The 21,551-nt window shown below is 35.5% G+C and overlaps 1 protein-coding gene across 6 annotated transcripts in view; it reads right to left on the bottom strand.

The window, feature by feature from the left end:
* SPATA6L (spermatogenesis associated 6 like) overlaps nt 1–21,551 on the bottom strand; it is a 102,385-nt gene that overhangs the window by 48,112 nt on the left and 32,722 nt on the right. For all 6 annotated transcript variants that reach the window (XM_074197461.1, XM_074197462.1, XM_074197460.1 and 3 more), the window contains one exon: nt 2,357–2,481. In XM_074197461.1, coding sequence (XP_074053562.1) covers nt 2,357–2,481 — 125 coding nt within the window. The remainder of the gene's footprint in view (nt 1–2,356; nt 2,482–21,551) is intronic.

Raw genomic sequence — 21,551 nt, forward strand, 5'->3', positions numbered from 1 at the left:
AGTGACATAAAAAGGATTTTGATGTTGTTCCATCTGTTTTTAAATCATGGCCAACTCTTCCAAATCCTATTTGGGATTTTCTTGGTAATTATACTGGTTATTATACTTGGTAATTATATTTGTTTTCCAGGTAAGGAAATGGGCAGACTTACTTAGTCACATAACTAGTAAGTATATAGGGCCAGATTTGAACTCAAGAAGTCTTCCTGACTTCAGACCCAGTATTCTGTCTACTGTGCTTCCATAAATATTTATTGACTTATAACTGTCTGACTTTCATTCTTTTCCTACTTTTCAAAATCGGTAGCTTGCCTAAATGAGTCAAGTTGGAGTTGCTATAATTAGTGTTTTTTCTGATACTTATTTCATCTTCTAATTTGGTTTTGATTTTGAAGCTTATCTTAATTAATCCAATTGAATCCAGATAGTTGATTAGGAAATGATTCCTATCATATCAGCAACCTATCATTATATATTATGATAGAGTAAATTTCATTTCATATAACACTGCTCACATTGCCTAGTGTTTTCCAACTTAGTATGATATACTAAGAGTTTCTAAGTATTTACAAACATTTTTCCCTCTTGATTTTTTAAATTCCAGACTGTATCTACCAACACGACTTTTGTCATTCTTCCCTATTCCTGCCTTTACAATGAAGTCATCAAGTAACATTGCATATGCTGACTTTTTGGGGAAGATCTTGCCAAGTTCTTTCTCTTCTTTATCGTCTGTCACAGATATTAGAATGGAAAACTTATAATCTGCTTCATGGTGGTATTTTTAGTTATGCTTATCAGGTCTATTGCAAGGAGAAATAACTGGCTTTTCACATACAATAAAATATAAATTTTACCAACTTCTTTGCCATCTTTTTTGAGGACAAACTGTAATCCATCTTTTTTATTTTACTTTTGTTTTATGTCATCTGATTTAATTTATAATGAGATCAAAACTGATGTAGCTCAGTTTCCCCAATAGGTCACCAATTTGCTTGCTAGTCACTGGACAAAGATCTCACATTTAAAGCACTGATTACTTAAATTAACATCTATTGGACAGCCCTCTAACTACTTTCCCACTACTTAGCAACCATTACTGGGGAATTGGAAAGGAATCACATAGAATTATAGAATATTCCATATTTTTCTTTGTTTTCAGGGTTGTCATAATCAAAGAAGTTATTACTTAGACTAAGTGAACCTGTTGTTAATGAACCTCTCTATATTTTGCTGGTATGGTCCTTGGACAGTGGGACTTAATTACTGGGATGACATTTAATGCTTTTTCAGCTTGGTAGAGTTTGTCAAAACTTGTTTTCTACTAGCTCTCCATGGCTGTGTCCCCATCACACTTCAATGAGGCAAGGGAGAAGTCCTTTAATTGACTCTATGTAGTAAAATCTATTAACTATAAGAAACTGATGAAGGCATCACAATGATTATAGAACCATTACAATAGCTGATAAAAATCAGATTCCAGATGTGGTTCATATAATATCCAAATCTTTATTTCTTTTCTGTAGATAAGATGCATCAGCCTAAGTTGCTAAAACAGCATTTCATGAATTTCAATTCCATTCTATTCAATAAATATTTATTAAGCATTATCTATATGGAAGGTCCTGTGTGAAGTATTGGAGACAAAGATGAAAAATTATATGATTCCCTACCCTCAATGAGTTATAGGGGCTGATATACCATGTACACAGAATAATACAAGAAAGTATAATATAAGTACAATAGAAAGAAAAGTAAGATAATAGCAAAAGAGACAAAATTTTTTGAGAAAATCTAAGAAGATTATTTTCAGCTGGGTAGGTCAGGAACTGCATCTTGGAAGAGGAAAAGAAAAAACCTGTAAAATGAGCTAAAAATACCTCTTTTCCTACCTCAGAAATTTACTTGAGGTTGAAATGAGATCAGAAACATGAAAAGCTAAAAAATATAACAAAACATGAAGTGGTTTTGTTCAGTTTGCTCAGTTGCCTTCTGCTGATGGTTTCAGGCTCCTCCCATACTCTTTTTTAAAATTTACTAAGGGAAAGGAAAAAGAAAACTCTATACCTATTTCAAGGGAAATGTTATCATGGCTCAGCCTAGGTAGAGAAGTGTTTTAGGTCTCAGTTCAGTAGTAAGGATAGGTGCTGTCTGATAACCTAAATGCCTAACATTCATTCAGTTAACTAGATCATAGGTCTGCTTAGCTATATCCCTAAAAAGAAATGGGTTCTGCTTCTCAATATGAAATGGCCTGCCCAAAGTCCTGCATCAAAGCATTATCAATACAAAGATGTAAATGGACAGATCCCAACTTTTACTCACACAGCAAGAGGTGGTTGGATATAAAACTTACTGGGAAGCCTTGAGGAGTCTTCATTAGCACTTCTCGGTCTGCCCCAGGATAAAGAGGAGTCAGTCTAGGTTCAGGAAACAGAAAGTCCCGTGTATTTTCTTCATAGTAGGCCAACAATGTCCCCTCTAAAAATAAAGTAAGAAAGAAGCCAAAAATGCAAGAAATAATAGTTTCATGGTCTGAAAATTATATAAATCAGTCTTTAACCCTAGAATCATGAAGGTTCACCAAGATAAAGGCAATGATGACTCTTAGAAAGGGGGTGAAATCCTCCAAGTATTCAACGATTCAAATGTTTTCCACCATCTCTCAAATGATTCAAATGAAATTTTGCAAACTTCAAGGAAACTGAGCTACATCAGTTTTGATCTCATTATAAATTAAATCAGATGACATAAAAAAATAAAATAAAAAGATAGATTATAGTTTGTCCTTAAAAAGATGGCAAAGAAGTTGGTAAAACTTATATTTTATTGTATGTGCAAAGCCAGTTATTTCTCCTTGCAATAGACCTGATAAGCATAACTAAAAATGACACCATGAAGTGGAATACAAATTGGTTAGGAGTCCAGCCCTTTTATAATGCCATATTTAAAATAAAGAAAATTACCAAATCAGATTCAGTGAGCCTATTGGTTCTTACCATTCCTTTATTCTATCATTTAAAAATAACTCCCTGATCCACCCCCCATTCATAAAATTAGGTAAATATATATTGTAAATATAAATAATATATATTTATAATATATCTTAATTATATATAAATACCTAAACATACATATATAATTTTATATCTGATGATACATATGTTTAAATACATTAGTGTGGATTAGAAAAAATAATGGTCAGGAGAACTTGTTTCAAAATCCCAATTGTGTTAGTTTCTGCATCTATTAGTTGGAAATAATTACATGATTTACTTCTAATCTAGTCCAATCCAACAAGCATTATTATTTGGAATGTGCAAGGACTATCCTAGGCACTGAGCATATTCTAAGGCAAAAACCAAAAACAGTCTTTTAAGGAACTAACATTCTGTGTGGGAACTAATAAATTTGCATATAATAATGTAAGGAGGGAAAGAACATTAATGAGGGACATTAGGAGAGACTTCTTTCAAGAAGTGATATGTGAGGTATGCCTTGAATCAAGCTAAGGATTTTAAGAGGCAAGGTATTTCAAGAGTCAAATAAAGTAGCAAGAAAACAAGGAAAGTGAGTTCAGGGAGCAATGAGCAAGCCAGTTGGGCTGAAACACTGAGTTTACTGCGATAAAAGTGTGTGTAAACCTTCAAACATTATATAAATGAGTTTATATTGTAAACACTCTTGAATTAGGAAACATTCTGCAATGGGAAATCAGTCAAAAGACCTTCCAGGTAAAAAAAAACAGCAAAAGATTCACAAAATCACAGAATTTCAAAATGGAAAATATTTGCGCTCTTCTATTCAAACCTTCTCATTCTATAAAAGAGGAAGGCACATCAGAGTCAAAAAAATAGACTGGTCCACAGTCACATAGCTAATTAATGGCATATCTTGACCCCCCCCCCACCAGAGGTGTTAATTTTATATACAATGGTGCTATTCTGAAATATCAGTGTGAAAGAGCCGCCCAGCAGCTGCTTCCAGAACACTCAACCCATGGAAGATGGGGGGAGACTGTTGAGGTCTCTCCTCTGATCCTGGGACAGGACTCTTGTGCTTTGTCCATATTCAGACACTCGTAGTCTGGGGGCCCATTGCCATCCCCAGACCAGAGCAGGCAGGAGAGCAGTCAGAGCCTCACATACTGAAGTCTTTGTGGAGGTATCCCAATAATACTCAAAAGCTTGGGAAGCATCCAAACCAGGCACAGGCTGGGGATATGAGTAAACTGGGAAAAAAGGAACCTGACCATAAACAATTACTTTGGTCCCATGGAGGACCAAAACGCACAATCAGAAGACAATAAAGTCCAAAGTTCAGCATCAAAATCGTCCAAGAAATATATAAGTTGGACTCAGGCTGTTCCAGAGCTCGAAAAAGATTTTGAAAATCAAATAAGGGAAGGACTGTTCCCTTTAATTTAGAAAAAAACAGATACCTTATTGTCTGATCTTGTTACCTCTTGGACTTCTCTTCTCTTCTTTAAGGATATGATTTCTCTCTCATCACACCCAATTTGGATCAATGTGCAACATGGAAACAAATTAAAGACTGACAGAGTGCTTTCCATGGGGGGGGGGGAAGCAAGATTGGGGGGGAAATTGTAAAACTCAAATAATATCTTTCATAAAAATAAATTTAAAAAAAATAAAATCAAGTAAGGGAGGTAGAGGAAAAATTGGGAAGAGAAATGAGAGGGATACAGGAAATACATGAAAACTAAGTCAACAACTTAGTCAAGGTGATCCAAAAAAATGCTGAAGAAAATAACATACTAAAAACTAGTTTAGTTCAAATGGAACAAACAGTTCAAAAAGTTAATGAGGAGAAAAATACCTTAAAAAGCAGAATTGACTAGATGGAAAAGGAGATAAGAAAACTCTCTGAAGAAAAATCCTTCAGATGTAGAATGGAGCTAAAGGAAGCTTATGACTTTGCAAGGAATCAAGATACAATAAAACAATATCAAAGGAATGAAAAACTAGAAGAAAACATGAAATACCTTATTGAAAAAAACAATGGATCTGGAAAACAGATCCAGAAGAGACAATTTAAAAATTATTGGGCTAGGGGACTTCTGGCCAAGATGGAAGAGAGAAGACAGGCACAGTTCTAAAGTCTCCTATGATATGAAACAAACCTCTTAACAGAAATCTGATCAACAAAACCCAGAAAGAAAAGCCAAGAGAAAAAACATCTACCTCAGGATTTGTCTTCCACAGTCATGGGTGAGTCCAGGTGCAGAGGGTGGATCAGCTGTGGATCCACCTGATTAGCAGCAGGGTTGGAGCCCTGGAGCCTGAGGGCCCAAGAACCGGATCTGCTTGATCAGCAGCAGGGCTAGACTGCAGGAGCTTGGGTCAACTAGGGAGCAGAGGCATCGGTGTTGGGGCTGACCCTTGGGAGCTTGCTGGCAGGGCAGGTGGAGAGTTCTGGTGCAGGAGAGCTGTGGAATCATCCCTGGGCTCCTCTGGTCAGGAGGAACTCTGAGTCCACACCTCCCTTACCACTGAAGTCTCTTCCCAGAACAAACACAATTACAGATTACTTCTGACCCAGGCACAGGTGAGTGAGCAGAAGAGCCAGCCCAGTTGACAATAGAGAGAGGGATGACCTCACCCCAGGGTATAACCCACCACTGATTGAAGACAGAAGTATTTAACAGTTTCAATCACTCCCTCCAGACCAAGGGAGAAGGCCTCAATCAAGGTCACAGATACTCCAGAGAAAGCAAGCAGCACCTCCTACTGGCCAGCTGGAGAAATTACACTCAGTAAGCAAATCTTCTAACACACCCTACTGACCAGCTGGAGATATTTCACTTAGTGAGTAAAGCTTCTAGGGATCCCAACACCAAACCTCTGTGAACCAGCCCCTCCCCAACTCAAGGTCTTAGCAAAATGAAGAAAGATCAGCGGAAAGGTGGATCCATAGAAAAATTCTTGGAAAGAAAAGACCCTAACTCAGAGAGACCTAGAACCTCTGAGGAGAACATGATCTGGTGTCCAGCACAGAAAGACTTCCTTAAAGAAATAAGGAAGGAGTTTTAAAATCAATTGGAAAATTTGGGAAAAGAAGCCCAAGAGAAGATTAACACCTTGCAACAAGAAAACAAATCACTGGAAAATACAACTGGACAAATACAAAATGAGAATAACTCTCTCAGATCATCAATTGGGCAAATGCAAAAAGAAAATAATTCTCTCAAAACCTCAATTGGTCAAATGGAAAGCTCTTTCAAAAACAGAATTGACCAACTGGAAAAGAAGTAGCAAAAGGTAAATGAAGAAATGTTTCTCTAAAAAAAATAATGGAATCTGCAGAAACTAATGACTTCATGAGACAGCAAGAGCCTGTTAAACAATACCAAAAAATAGAAAAAATAGAAGAAAATGTAAAATAGCTCATCAGAAAAACCATGACCTCGAGAATAGATCAAGGAGGGGTAACCTGAGGATTATTGGACTTCCTGAAAACATTGAGGAAGGAAAAAAAAAAGCCTGGACTTAATATTACAGGATCTAGTGATGGAAAATTGCCCTGATATCATGGAACCAGAGGGCAAAGTAGCTATTGAAAGAATACATTGATCCCCTCTGGAAAGAGATCCTAAAATGAAAACACTGAGGAATATTACAGCCAAATTCCAGAACTATCAGATAAAAGAAAAAATGATGCAAGCAGCCACAAAAAAAACAATTTGAATGCCAAGGAGCCACAGTAAGGATTATGCAGGACCTGGATCAAAGGGCCTGGAAGGAGACAGTCCAAAGAGCAAGGGAGCTTGGAATGCAGCCAAGAATCCACTATCTGGCAAACTGAGCCTTCTTTTTCAGGGGAAAAGATGGACATCTAATGAAATGGAAGAGTTCCAAAAATTCCTGATGAAAAGATCAGAGCTAAATAGAAAATCTGGACATCAAACCTCCGGAGGCTCATGAGACACATGAAAAGGTTAAAAAAAAGGGGGGAATAAAGAAAAAAAATTAAACTAGCTATATCCCATCATAGGGGAAAAGATTCTCATAGCTCTTGAGATTTGTAATTCTAACAGAGAGAATATACCTAGCCAGAAGTGATGGACACTTATGATTTTTCCATAAGACTGCAATCCAATGGAATGAAACTGGCTATAACCCTACTTGGGAGAAAGACTCTAATAACTCTCAAGAATTCTAACTCTATTAGATAGAATGTATTTAGCTAGAAGTGATGGATACTCAGAATTTTCGTTGACTCAGATAGAATGATTTAAAAACACCTTCTCCTTAAAAAGGGGGACAGGAAGGAGATGGGAGGAGGGAGGGGATTGAATGTGGTAAATCTCATTACATTAAGAGGTACAAAAGACCTAGGGTAATAGAAGGGAAGAAGGAAGGAATCTTCCTCTCATCAGACTTGGCTTAAAGTTAACTTAACACACATACACAGTTAACTTATAAAACATCTTACCTTTCAAGTATTAAAAGGGGAAAAGGGGAGGGGGAGAAACAGAGACAGGGAGGGGGAGAAAAGGGGGAACTGACAGAAGGAAGGGAAAGGAAAAGGGATAAAAGGAAAGGGAAAGAAATGGGAGGGGTGGATATAGGAGGCCAAACACATTGAAGGGGTGGTATTCAGAAACAAAATACTGGGGAATACAGATAAAGGGGGGAAAGGGAAAAATACACACAGAGGGAAGATAGCATGGAGGGCAATAAAGAGTTAGTAATTATAACGTTGAATGTGAATGGGATGAACTCTCCCTTAAAACATAAGCGAATAGCAGACTGGATTAAAAGCTAGAATCCTGGGACAGCTAGGTGGCGCAGTGGATAAAGCGCTGGACCTGGAGTCAGGAGTACCTGGGTTCAAATCCAGACTCAGACACTTAATAATGACCTAGCTGTGTGGCCTTGGGCAAGCCACTTAACCCCATTGCCTTGCAAAAACTAAAAAACTAAATAAATAAAAATAAAAATCATATGCAATATTAGGGGAGGGGGATATAGACCCAGAACTAATTGTAAACTGAATAATCTCATTTTAAAAAAAATAAGTGTATCAAACAACAAATTATAGAAAAAATTATTTTATCCTAAATAATGACAATAATGAAAAAACATACCAAAACCTAAGGGATTCACTCAAAGTGGCTGTCAGGGGATATATTATATCTTTAAATGCTTACATGAATAAATAGAGAAAGAGGAAATCAATGAACTAAATATGCAACTATAAAAATAAGAGAAAGAACAAATTAAAAATCCCCAATTAAATATTAAATTAGAAATTCTAAATTTTTTTTGCAAGGAAATGGGGTTAAGTGGCTTGCCCAAGGCCACACAGCTAGGTCATTATTAAGTGTCTGAGGCTGGATTTGAACTCAGGTACTCCTGACTCCAAGGCCAGTACTCTATCCACTGAGCCACCTAGTTGCCCCTTAGAAATTCTAAAAATTAAAAGAGAAATTCATAAAAGCAAAAGCAAAAAACTATTGAAGTAATGAAAAAAACCAAGAGTTGGTTTTATGAAAAAACCTATAAAATTGATAAACTTCTGTTCAATTTGATTAGAAAAAAGAAGAAAACCAGACTGCTAGTATCATAAATGAAAAAAGGTGAACTTAGCACCAATGAGGAGGAAATTAAAGTAATAATTTGGAATTATTTTGCCCAATAATATGCCAATAAATCTGACAATCTAAGTGAAATGGGTGAATATTTATAAAAACATAAGTTGCCCAGGTTAAATGAAGAGGAGATTAAATACCTAAAAAACCCTATCTCAGAGAAAGAAATCCAACAAGCCATCATTGAACTCCCTAAGAAAAAAAATCTCCTGATGGATTCACAAGTGAATTCTACCAAAAAACTAAGGAACAATTGGTTCCAATTCTATATAAACTCTTTGGAAAAACAGGTGAAGATGGAACTCTGCCTAACTCTTTTTATGACACCAATATGGCACTGATAACCTAAACCAGGAAGAGTTAAAACAGAGAAAGAAAAGTATAGACCTATCTCCCTGATGAATATAAATGCAAAAATCTTAAATAAAATCTTACCAAAAGGATTACAACAAGATATCACTACGATAATACATTTTGACCAAGTAGGATTCATTCCAGGAATGCAGGGTTGGTTCATTATTAGGAAAACTGTTAGTATAATTAATTATATCAACAACAAACCTATAAGAAATTATATCAATAGATGCTGAAAAAGTTTTTGACAAAATATAGCACCCATTCCTACTAAAAACACTAGAGAGTGTAGGAATAAATGGACTGTTCCTTAGAATAATAAGCAGTATCTATCTGAAACCATCAACAAGTATTATATTCAATGGGGAGAGGCTAGAGGCATTCCCAATAAGATCAGAGGTGAAACAAGGATGCCCATTATCACCACTACTACTTAATATCGTATTAGAAATGTTAGAGAAGAAAAAGAAATTGAAGGAATTAAAATTGGGAAGGAATAAACAAAACTCTCACTCTATGCAGATGACATGGTGGTATACCTAGAGAATCCCAAGAAATCATCCAAAAAACTACTAGAAACAATTCGCAATTTTAGCAAAGTTGCAGGATATAAAATAAACCCTCATGAATCCTCAACTTTTCTATATTTGACTAGAAAGATACAGCAGGAAGAGCTAGAAAGAGAAATTCCATTCAAAGTAACCTAAGACAATATAAAATACCTGGGAGTCTACTTGCCAAGGCAGACTCAGAAACTTTTTGAAAACAATTTTAAACACTTTTCACACAAATTAAATCAGATTTAAATAACTGCACAAACATCATCTGCTCATGGATAGGTAGAGCTAATATAATAAAAATGATAATTCTACCAAAATTAAACTACCTGTCTATTGCCCTACCAATCAAAATTCCAAAAAATTACTTTAATGAGTTACAAAAAGTGGTAAGTAAATTCTTATGGAGAAATAAAAAGTCAATAATTTCCAGGAATTTAATGAAAAAAGTGAAAAATAAGGTGACTTAACCCTACCAGATCTAAAATTATATTATAAAAGCACCAGTCATCAAAACTGTCTGGTATTGGCTAAGAAATAGAGTGGTGGACTCATGAAATAGACTAAGTGCAATAGCAGGAAACGATTATAGTAATCTACTGTTTGATAAAGACGGAGTCCAGCTATTGGGATAAAAACTCTCTCTTCAATAAAAACTGCTTGGAAAATTGGAAGTTAGTATGAAAGAAACTTAGATTAGACCAACACCTCACATCCTATACCAAGATAAGATCAAAATGGATACAGGATTTAGACATAAAAAAACAATACTATAAAGCAAACTAGAAGATCAAGGACTAGTTTACCTGTCAGATCTATGGAACAGGGAGCAGTTTATGACTAAGGAAGAGATGGACAACATCACTAAAAACAAACTAGATCATTTCAATTATATTAAATTAAAAAGCTTTTGCACAGACAAAACCACTGTAACAAGATCAAAATAAATGCAGTAAACTGGGAAACAATCTTTATGACTAATGTTTCTGACAAAGGACTCATTTCTAAAATATACAGAGAAGTGAGTCAAATTTAAAAAAAAATAAGCCAGTCCCCAATTGACAAATGGTCAATGGATATGCAAAGGCAACTTATACTTGAGGAGATCAAAACAATCCATAGTCATATGAAAAATTGCTCTAAATTATTAATTATTAGAGAAATGCAAATTAAAGCTTCTCTTCTCTGAGGTACCACCTCATACCTCTCAGACTGGCCAATATGACCAGAAAGGATAATGATCATTGTTGGAAGGGTTGTGGGAAATCTGGGATACTATTACATTGTTGGTGGAGCTGTGAACTCATCCAACCTTTCTGGGGAGAAATTTGGAGCTACACCCAAAGGGCAACAAAAATGTGCATACCCTTTGATCCAGCAATACCACTCCTGGGTTTATACCCTGAAGATATGATGAAAAAGGGTAAAAACATCACTTGTACAAAAATATTCATAGCAGCCCTGTTTGTGGTGGCAAAGAATTGGAAGTTAAGTAAATATCCTTCAGTTGGGGAATGGCTTAGCAAACTGTGGTATATGATGTATGTCATGGAACACTATTGTTCTATTAGAAACCAGGAGGGATGGAAATTCAGGGAAGCCTGGAGGGATTTGCATGAACTGATGCTTAGTGAGATGAGCAGAACCAGAAAAACTCTATACACCCTAACAGCAATATGGGGGCGATGATCAACCTTGATGGACTTGCTCGTTCCATCAATGCAACAATCAGGGACAATTTGGGGCTCTCTGCAATGGAGAATATCATCTGAATCCAGAGAAAGAACTGTGAAGTGTGAACAAAGACCAAGAACTATTACCTTTAATTTAGCAAAAAAAACTGATATCGTATTGTCTGATCTTGCTATCTCTTATACTTTATGCTTCTTCCTTAAGGATATGATTTCTATCTCATCACATTCAATTTGGATCATTGTATACCATGGAAACAATATAAAGACTGACAAATTGCATTCTGGGGGGGGGAAGTAAGATCAGGGGAAAAATTGTAAAACTCAAAATAAATAAAATTTTTATAAACAAAAATTTATTGAGCTACCTGAAAGTCATTGATCAGGAAAAGAACCTTGACTTCATTTTTAAAGAATTTCTAAAGGATAATTGTCCTAATATCCTAGAAGCAGTGGGCAAAATAGAAATTGAGAGAATCCAACAATCTCTTCCCAAAGGAGATCTAAGAAAAATAACTTCCAGGAATATTATAGCCAAGTTCCAAAACTCCCAAGAGAGAACTTCCAAAGTTCTCTGCAGAACTCCCAAAGAGAAAATACTACAAGCAGCCAGAACAAAACAATTCAAAATATTGTGGTGCTACAGTCAGGACTTAGCAGCATCTACATTAAGGACTTGTAGGGCTTGGAATATGATATTCCAGAAGGCAAAAGAACTTGGAATGCAACCAAGAATCAACTACCCAGAAAAAACTGAACATCTTCTTCCGGGGAAAAGATGGACTTTCAGTGAAACAGGGGAATTTCAAATGTTCCTGTTGAAATGACCAGAGCTAAACAGAAAGTTTGATCTTAAAGTACAGGACTCAGGTGAAGTATAGAGAGTGGATGAGAAGGGTAAATTATGAGAGTTAATGATGATGAACTGCATGTATTCATGCATGGGAAGATGATGCAGGTAATACTCATATGAACCTTCTCATTTATTAGAGCAGTTAGAAGGACCTTTTAAAGTCAAGACATAGGAGGGAGCCAAATTTGAAATTTTAAAAAATCGAGTCAATGGGTGAAAAGGAAATGTACTAAGAGAAAGGAAAGGAGAGGTAGAATAGACTAAGATATTTCATAGAAAAGATTATTTCATGTAGCTTTTGCAATGGTATGGAAGGGGGAGAAGGTGAGGGGGAATGAGGAAGCCTTCATTCTCATTGGAAAAGCTCAGAGAGGAAACAGCATACATACTCAATAGGGTATAGACAGCTAAAAGAAAAAAGAGAAAAAGGACAGGGGGAGGGGAAGGGGATGTAGGTGTTAGAGGAGAGGGTAGATCATGGGAGAGGATAGACAGATATAATACATTTTCTTTTATACTTTTTTGCAAGTTGGTGGGATTGGATGGCCTGTCTGGGACCATGGGGATGGGTGGGTGCTGGGTCTCTGGGGTAGGATGTTGGCTTGAGGCCCCAAGGCCAGTGTTCTGTCCACTGTGCCACTTGGTTGCCCCACAACAAATTTTTGATGAGGGACAAAGTAAAAGGAGAGAGAAAATATAATAATTAGTAGTGGGGAAAATGGATGGAGGGAATTACAATCAGCAACACCAACTGTAGAAGTAACTTCTCTGATGGACTTATGATAAAGAATGCAATCCACCATAAGACAGATCTGATGGTATCGGAACACAGACTGAAACACGCTTTTTTACCTTCTTTCTTTCACTTTATTTCTCATGAAATTTTTTATTTTTGTGAGGAGTGGGAAGTTTATGTTTACTCTTACAAGATTATTTTAGTAATGCATAAATAAAAAAGTTAATAATTAAAAATAAAAATAAAGACTATAAGAAATAGCATTCAGAAAAAAATATCAATGTGAAATCAAGTGAATAAAGACATTAATGATGAGTCACCAGACAAGTTATACTCATGTGTATGCACTGCAGTTATTAAAGATGTATGCAGAAAGGGATTCAGACTTACAGAGCGAGACATTGTAAAAACAAAGAAACAAAATAAAATAAACAAAAAAAAAATCTATACCAAATGAAGCAGTAGGGCTTTTGATTGGGTTTTTTATTTATTCATGAGAACTTTAGAAAAGGTATGTTTTCAGCACAGTGAAGTTAAAAAATAGATTTAAGTTAAATGACATGAGGATTTCATTTTGTTCTTCTTCTTTCTCTGATTCTTATTAATGTCTTTATTCCAAGAGTGAAATGATTAAAATGGAAGAGGGGAGAGACCACAATGATGCATTCCTAATTTACACCTTCTACCCATTTTCACAATTATTTACCATCTCCCATCTCTGAATAACAGTAAGTCCTATTCCCTCAGAATTGGGAAACATTCCCTCCTCATTTCTGCCTCTTGAAATCTTCTCCTTTCAAGTCTCAGCTTCAGATTCCTTCCTCTTTGAGGACTCTCCCTGATTCTGAGCCTGCCCTCCTCATATTTTTCTAAAAGTGGGACATTAAATCTCTCTAATATAGTCTGGATCTCTGCTTTGTCCCACTATTCTAATGTGCATCATACTTGTGTGTATTATTTCAAAAGTACTTTCAAAGTATATTAATAACTCACATTTAAATAGAGCTTTTAGGTTTGTAGAAGGTATTCTTTATAATAATAGATATATAAAGTTCAAATATTAATAATTCTCATTTTACAGATGAGGAAGTTAAAGTTCAGAAACTTTCCCTGGGTGACACAAGTTATGCAGCGAAGCTGTAAATCAAGTTCAGGTCTTCTTATGTAAGATCAGTATTGGTACTATACCCCACTACTTTCCATTGCAGACTTCTTGAGATCAGAGATTGTGTTGCTATTCTTCATTGCAGTATAGTTAGACAGGGCTCTGAATTTAGAATCAGAAAGCTTAGGGTTCATTAGCTATGTGACTCCTATACATGTCACTTAACCTTACTGTACCCTCCTTTCCTCCTCTATAAATAGACTAGATGGACTCAGTGGCCTATAAGGTCTCTTCTAAATCCATGTTTAAAATTTCATGATCTTTTTATCCCCAGAACCCAAAACAAGGTCTCTTGTACATAGGAAGTACTTAAAAATACCTGTTGAATTTAACTGAATTGTTGAAGGGAGCACTAAAACTAAATGTAATTTTATCACTCAGCTGATACTTCAGAAGTACCACAAACCATTAGATTTAAAACAAAAGAACCCTTTGCTCTTCTCACAAAACGTTCAAATCTAAGATTCTAATGGGCTTTTCCAAAATTAGCCCATCTTTTGATAATATCCTTGAAATTAGTTCTTCAAGATGTTCTGGAATTATGTTGTGGGAAGAGCTGTAAAGAGCCAAAACTGGTTTTAGCACAAAATAAAGTCCAAGAGGGGAGGGGTGGGGAAAGTAGTATATATACCCTTTATAGAGCGTTTCTAGGAGGACAAGGATCATTCACACCAAGAGCCACAAGGGCATCTGCATCACCTGCTGGGTGGGTATACATGGATATCTCTGGGTAACAGAATATAGACAAAGGACTGTGGAAGCCGGCCTCCCTGATAAAGAGTATATCCTTAATATTGGCATCCTTCAGCCAAGCCCCATTTACTCCATACTATTTATAGCTAAATCAGAGTAGAATGATAATATGTAACAAAGAATGGGTCTTCAAAATTTTCCTCAATCACTTTCTGCCTAGAAACCTTGAGCAAATAAGTCACTGCATTTCTCTGGATCTCAGTTTACTCTTCAAGAAGATGTGCCTAGGCTAAGATCTTTATTATTCCCTTCCTAATTTAAATCCTATGATCTTAGATAGATTTGAATATATTAAACAATATTTCTTAGAGTAGGGATCAGCATTGTCAAACATGGCCACAGTATTGGGTAATGTCTTTCAATTGCTTTTCTTTCTAACAAGAGAGTTTAATGTGAGGGAGGTAATAGGGAAGGGTTACTTCCAAAAATGAATGTGATATAAAAACAAAAGTCATCAATAAAGCTCATTTAAATAGACATGTAAAATAAATATGTACAAGCATATCTGAGTAAATAAGATGTCAAGTCTCTTAACTGTAGCCATTTTACAAAATGTGATGATATACTGATTATATTTTAATTCAATAAAAACTACCTCATCTAGCACTCTATCAACTGGAAAACTCTCTAGCTGAGATTACATACTTCAATGTACAAAGATAATGGATGCTCTTAATGACTTCTGTGAAACATTCCAATATCTTGAAGTGTCTTCTGAATCAACAAGAGAAAGATTAAATGATGTTTGATAAGCGGTTTAATGTGCTAGTCATAAATACACACTAAAACTATTAAAAGATCACAATTTTTGTTGGAATTTTTTTTTAGTGCTTTAAGGTTTCATAAAGAGTAGGCATCATTATCCCCATTCTACAGATAAGGAACCTAAGCCTTATGAAAGTCACACAATTATAATTCAGCTCTGTTTCCACCATACCATTTAATTTCTGTTAACTGAAATACTGATTTTCCTCATTAACACCTTCATTCCTGAACAAAGCCAGATAATAGAGTTCAAGGCTAGATAAAAGAACTTGCTATATTAAAAAGCAATGTGTTGTCATAGAAAAAACACTGAAGTCAATGGATGTCAGTTGGAATCCTGACTCTGACACTTATTAGCTGTGTGATTTTGAGCAAGTCACTTCACTTGAAGTTTTTTTAATCCTTAAAGAATTATGTGCATGTGAGTCATCAATATTTCAGACCCTAAGACATTATGCTTAAAATAAATTCTAGGGGCGGCTAGGTGGCGCAGTGCATAGAGCACTGGCCCTGAGTTCAAATCCAGCCTCAGACACTTAATAATTACCTAGTTGGTGGCCTTGGCAAGCCACTAAACCCCACTGTCTTGCAAAATAAATAAATAAATTCTAGTTGCTACTCTTTAATAAAGATATATAATTCTGCTTCCTTTGAACCTTAAAAAATTTATAATTAAAACCCCAAACACATAAAAACGTAAGTGCAAAGTGTTAAACATCATTTTGATATGTAAAGTATATATCAATTTATTGTCATTCTATTCACACAGATCATACCCATTCACATCTTATCTTGTACATTTCTTTTCCATATTTTTCCCTATATATCCTTCACAGAAGATCCACCAAATAAACCAATGATCTTGCTCGGAGTTTCTGAGTATTCTCTAGATATAGTATTCTGTTCTTGATCTCATTTCACTGTCAAAAATCAAAGGTATCCAATTCTCACACATAAGTCTTGGGTTCATAAGGGTTAGAGCTGGAAGAAATAATGTTTCTGTCTGACATCTTATTGTATCCTCTAATATATAATATAAGGCCCTATCTTTCTCTTTGGTTTTAAGTCTATAGTTAGCTCTTTCAAAAATTATATTTAACCCATATCAAAAAAAGTTTCTAAATTCTGTCTTGAATTTTGCCATTTTATTTTTCTGATATTTAAATATCACATATAACAAACTGCCTCTGCAAATTAATGCTGATTTAGTCATTCATTCTCTTGTTGGATCCAGTTCTCATTATTTCTTAACTTTACTTTCATCCTCTAAATCATAATCTATAGTTTCAAATTGTGTTGTCAGACATAGCCTCTTTATCTTTATTGGAATAAGTGCATAATAATTTTTATATAATTGTGCTATTGTTTCATTTCTTTTTTTCATTTTCCCACTATTTCTGCTTCTAATATACAAGGAGGTACATTCATCCTTGTACCAAAATCTGATTTTCATAATGCTCAAGTTGCAAAGACTTTCCATTTAATTCACATAACTTAATGATCTTTATAAAAATTTTTATATTTTCCATATGATTTAGTTCCTGGATCATCAGATATGAAATCATCAGATAGGCAAGCAGAGTTTCCCTTATCCTTAGCCCATTTCCTCAATTTTTACCCAATTTGCCTAAGGATGACAATCTTTTTCTCTGCTTAAGATACTAATAGGATTGTTCACTGTTCCAATTTGTTTCTAACTTGGATGGGCTGTTCAAATGCCTTTTCTGAACAGATCTACTTCAAAACCATACCTGAGTACATGTATTTCATACAGCTTTAAACATATTGGGTCTTTTTTTATATCATGTTGCAATCTGCCTCTCTATGACTTCCACCCATACTGCCTAGTTTTGTCTCTTGGAACTAATCAAAGTAAAGAGCAGTTCCTGTTTTGCATGAGATTCCTTCAGTACTTGAATATAGACACTCTGTCTTTCTACCCCCATCTAAATCTTCTATTCTTTCAACTGATTCTTAGAAGGAATAATTTTGAATCCCCCCTCACTATTTTGGCTACTCTTACTTTAGTTGGTAAGTGTCTTTATTAAACTAAACTAAGTGTCCCCAGAACTGAACAAAACAATTCAGAGGTCTAACCAGGATGGAGGACAATAGGGTAAATGATTGGCTCATTCTGCCTTTATTAATACCACACAAGATTCTTGCCCTATCATACTGTTGGCTAATACATTTTAATGTTCCTCGTCACAATGACAGAAATAACTTTGAAAGACCTTAGACAAAATGCCAAGTCAGAATTTAGCTTGAACCAATGACCCAGACAAACCCAATCATTATTGTCAATTGTTTACCATTGAAGGAAGCACTATCTTGGATTTCAACCACAATGATATCCAACCCACTTTTAAAAGTATGTATTCAGAGAAGACTAGACCTTTAAAATTTCCCTAAAACTTGTGGAAGTTGGACTTAAAATCAGATTATCCAAGTTTCAAAAAGATGCCATCAAAAGGTAGAGTTAAAGTGTACCTAAGTGATCAGTTTAATTCCCCTCACTTTGCAGATGAGGAAAATGAAGCTCAGAGAAAGGAAGTGAATAGCCTTTCTTAGATCACAAAGCTAGTGTCAAGAAAGACACATAGCATAGTTCAAGAAATGAACCCAAGTCTTCTGATATCAGTTTTACTTTGTCTTCAGAACACTGGGATACTAGCAGGATTACTCCAGAATTTAAGACTGATTTTCTAAAAAGTAAAACTTTCAGGGCTACGTGCCAACCTTCCCAGCTAATTCTTCAATCAGGAGTGACCCAGAGACAAATCTGATCTCTTTTGTCTTCTTTAATCTTTGTATAGTACATCAGAGCTACATCAGCCACTAGGCTGGGATAATAATGTGGCATATATATAAGATTTAACTTTAATGTCGGAATTTAGATTTCATGAGAGGCAGTATGGAATTAAAAGTACTAGTTTGGGGATTAGGTAGATGGTACAGTGTGAATAGACCATTGGAGTCAGGAGGAACTGATTTCAAATTAGGTCCAAATACTAGCCCACATACCCCTTCAAAAGTTACTTAATTCTGATCGCCTAAAAAAAAAGTACTTTGGGTTTAAATCCTGTTTCTGATATAGTACCCTGAGCAAGTGACTTAATTTATCTTTGCCTCAATAGTCATATCTGTATAATGGGTAGGAAGATATTTGTATTCCCTACTCCTACAGAATTGCTGTGAGGAAAGAATTCAAATCCTAAACTACTACTGTGGTTCCATTAATTGCTCTCCAAAGGGAAATGAGGATATTTTCTTGGAGTAATGTCATTAGTTCTTCCTTGGGGTTCTTGAAACTAATGTCAAAAGTCAAAATTAATTTAGTGAGCTACCTTCTAGAAAGATGTTTTAGATCTTCCAGTCCAACCCCTTCATTTTCTAGAGAAATAAAATGAGCCCAATTCAGGAGAAATAAGCTCCTCTTAGGTGCAATGGATCTGAGTTCAAAACTCTCCTCTAACATTTGGTAGCTTTTTTGATCACAGGCAAGTTACTTCACCACTCTATCTCAGTTTGCTCGTCTGTAAAATAGGGTTAATAATATTTGTGCTACCTACTTCATAAGCTTGTTGTGAGAAAAGTTTCAGTTGCGGCTGTTGTTTATACCTTAAAATATTAGATAAATGTCAGCTATTAATATTAGTGACAAAGTCAGGACAAAATCTCAGCTGTCTTTATAGTCATCATATGAAATTTTTTCTGTGGTGATACATCTTTGCCCTAATGAGACTTGAGTAAGAGTTAAATTACATACAATCCCTAGTTTAGAAGGCAATTTTTCTCATTTGTAATTGCAAAATATCTTGCAGATATTTCCATTGTTATTTTATTAAACCTCTATATTAACTGTAATGTTACTGTCATCATTACTATTTTTTGAGTTAATAACAAGTACAGTAGAAAAAGCTAGCAGTTCATCATCTGTACAAAAGTGTTTATAGCAGCTCTATTTGTGGTGGCAAAGAAATGGAAACTGAGGGAATGTCCACCAATAGGGGAATGGTTAACAAACTGGTATATGTATGTCATGGAACACTATTTTTCTATTAGAAACCAGGAGGGATGGGAATTCAGAGAAGCCTGGAAGGATTTACATGAATTGATGTTGAGAGAGATGAGTAGAACAAGGAAGAATATTGTACACCCTAACAGCAACATAGGAATGATGATCAACCTTAATGGACTTGCTCATTCCATCAGTGCAACAATCAGGCACAATTTTGGGATATCTGCAATGGAGAATGTCATCTGTATCCTGAGAAAGAATTGTAGAGTTTGAACAAAGAACAAAGACTATTACCTTTAATTTTTTTTAAAAAAAAAACTCTTATTATGTAATTTTGCTATATCTCATACTTTGTTTCTTCCTTAACAATATGATTTCTTTCTCATCACATTCAACTTAGATCAATGCATATTATAGGAATGACGTAAAGACTAACAAACTGCCTTCTGAGGGGGTGGGGGGAGGGAAGCAAGATGGGGGGGGGGAATTGTAAAACTCAAAATAAATGAAGCCTTTCTAAAATTAAAAAAAAAAAGAGCTGGCTGTGCCATCAGTCACTTACTTACTCTCTTTATAGCCATGAGCAAATTCCTTAACCTCTCTGAGTCTTAATTTCCTCACCTTTAAAATAAAGAGGACTAGACTAGATGACTTCTAGCTCTAAATTGACAATCTAATAAATAAGCACAATTTTTATCTTTATGCTACCTTTTTGGAGGATAAAGTCAAAAATTGTGCTTGAAGTTCATTGTTGATATCTAGAATTTTCTGATTCAATATTGTATTCACATTATTTACATCACAAGGATGACTATACTGTCTATACCTTGAGAGCATCTGGTGATTATAATATAGTAATTGTCCAAGCAGGGACCTTATCAAAAGTCCTGAATGTTGTTTAAATAGAGAATTGGGGGGGGGGGCAGTTAGGTGGCACAGTGGATAGAGCACTGACCCTAGAGTCAGGAGCACCTGAGTTCAAATCTGACCTCAGACATTTAATAATTACCTAGCTGTATGGCCTTGGGCCCCATTGCCTTGCAAAAAGAAAAAGAAAGACAGGAAGGAAGGAAGGAAGGAAGGAAGGAAGGAAGGAAGGAAGGAAGGAAGGAAGGAAGGAAGGAAGGAAGGAAGGAAGGAAGGAAGGAAGGAAGGAAGGAAAGAAGGAAAGAAAGGGAAGGGGAAATAGAATTTCAAGAGAAATAAATATTCCATGTCAATGTCTTAATGGCAGTTGGACAGTAATGCTCCAACTAATCGTAACAAAGGGTCCCACTTAATATATTTAACACATAGCATAGCTGGACAGTCTTTCTGATTATTATTCCCACCCTCATACTTGCCTATTTGGGCAAATACTGGCCTTCTCTCTGTTCCTCAAACTTATCTCTGCCTCTGCACCAGCTGTCCTCCCAAGTCTGGAATTCATTCCCTACTTACTCCAGCCATAGAGAACTTCTTCCTTCCTCCAAAATGTACCTCACCCAGTACCTTTTGCAAAAGCCTTTCCTGTTCCCCATAATTCCCACTCCAAACTACCTTGCATTTAACTATTTTATATGTATATTAACTTTACATTTATGCAATTTATATTTTTATATGTACATATTATCTCCCCAATTAGAATGCAAACTTATGCTAGCAAAAGTTATCATTACATTATGAGGGGGCAGCTAGGTGGATCAGGAAAAAGTCTAAGAGACTTTTGGAACCCTTCATTTTACAAATGAGCAAACTGAGACCCAGAGATCTGAAGTGATTTTATCAAGGTCATAGAGTCAACTAGTGGTAGAGTAAACATGTAAATCCAGGTCCTCTACCTCTAAATCCTCTTCCTGCTGGGCACCTTCAATATCTTCACTATGTTAGGGTTCAACTGTTATATTCGCAACTTTCTGAAACTTGGGAGCTTCTGGTAATTGTAAGAAAGTAATTTTCCAAGAAGGAACTTTATCAAGGGTAATTAATGTCTTTAAAAGGGAAGAGTACAACAAATGTATATATATATATATATATATATATATATATATATATATATATAT

This window comes from Macrotis lagotis, chromosome 8, assembly GCF_037893015.1.
Source record: "Macrotis lagotis isolate mMagLag1 chromosome 8, bilby.v1.9.chrom.fasta, whole genome shotgun sequence".
Lineage (NCBI taxonomy): Eukaryota > Metazoa > Chordata > Mammalia > Peramelemorphia > Peramelidae > Macrotis > Macrotis lagotis.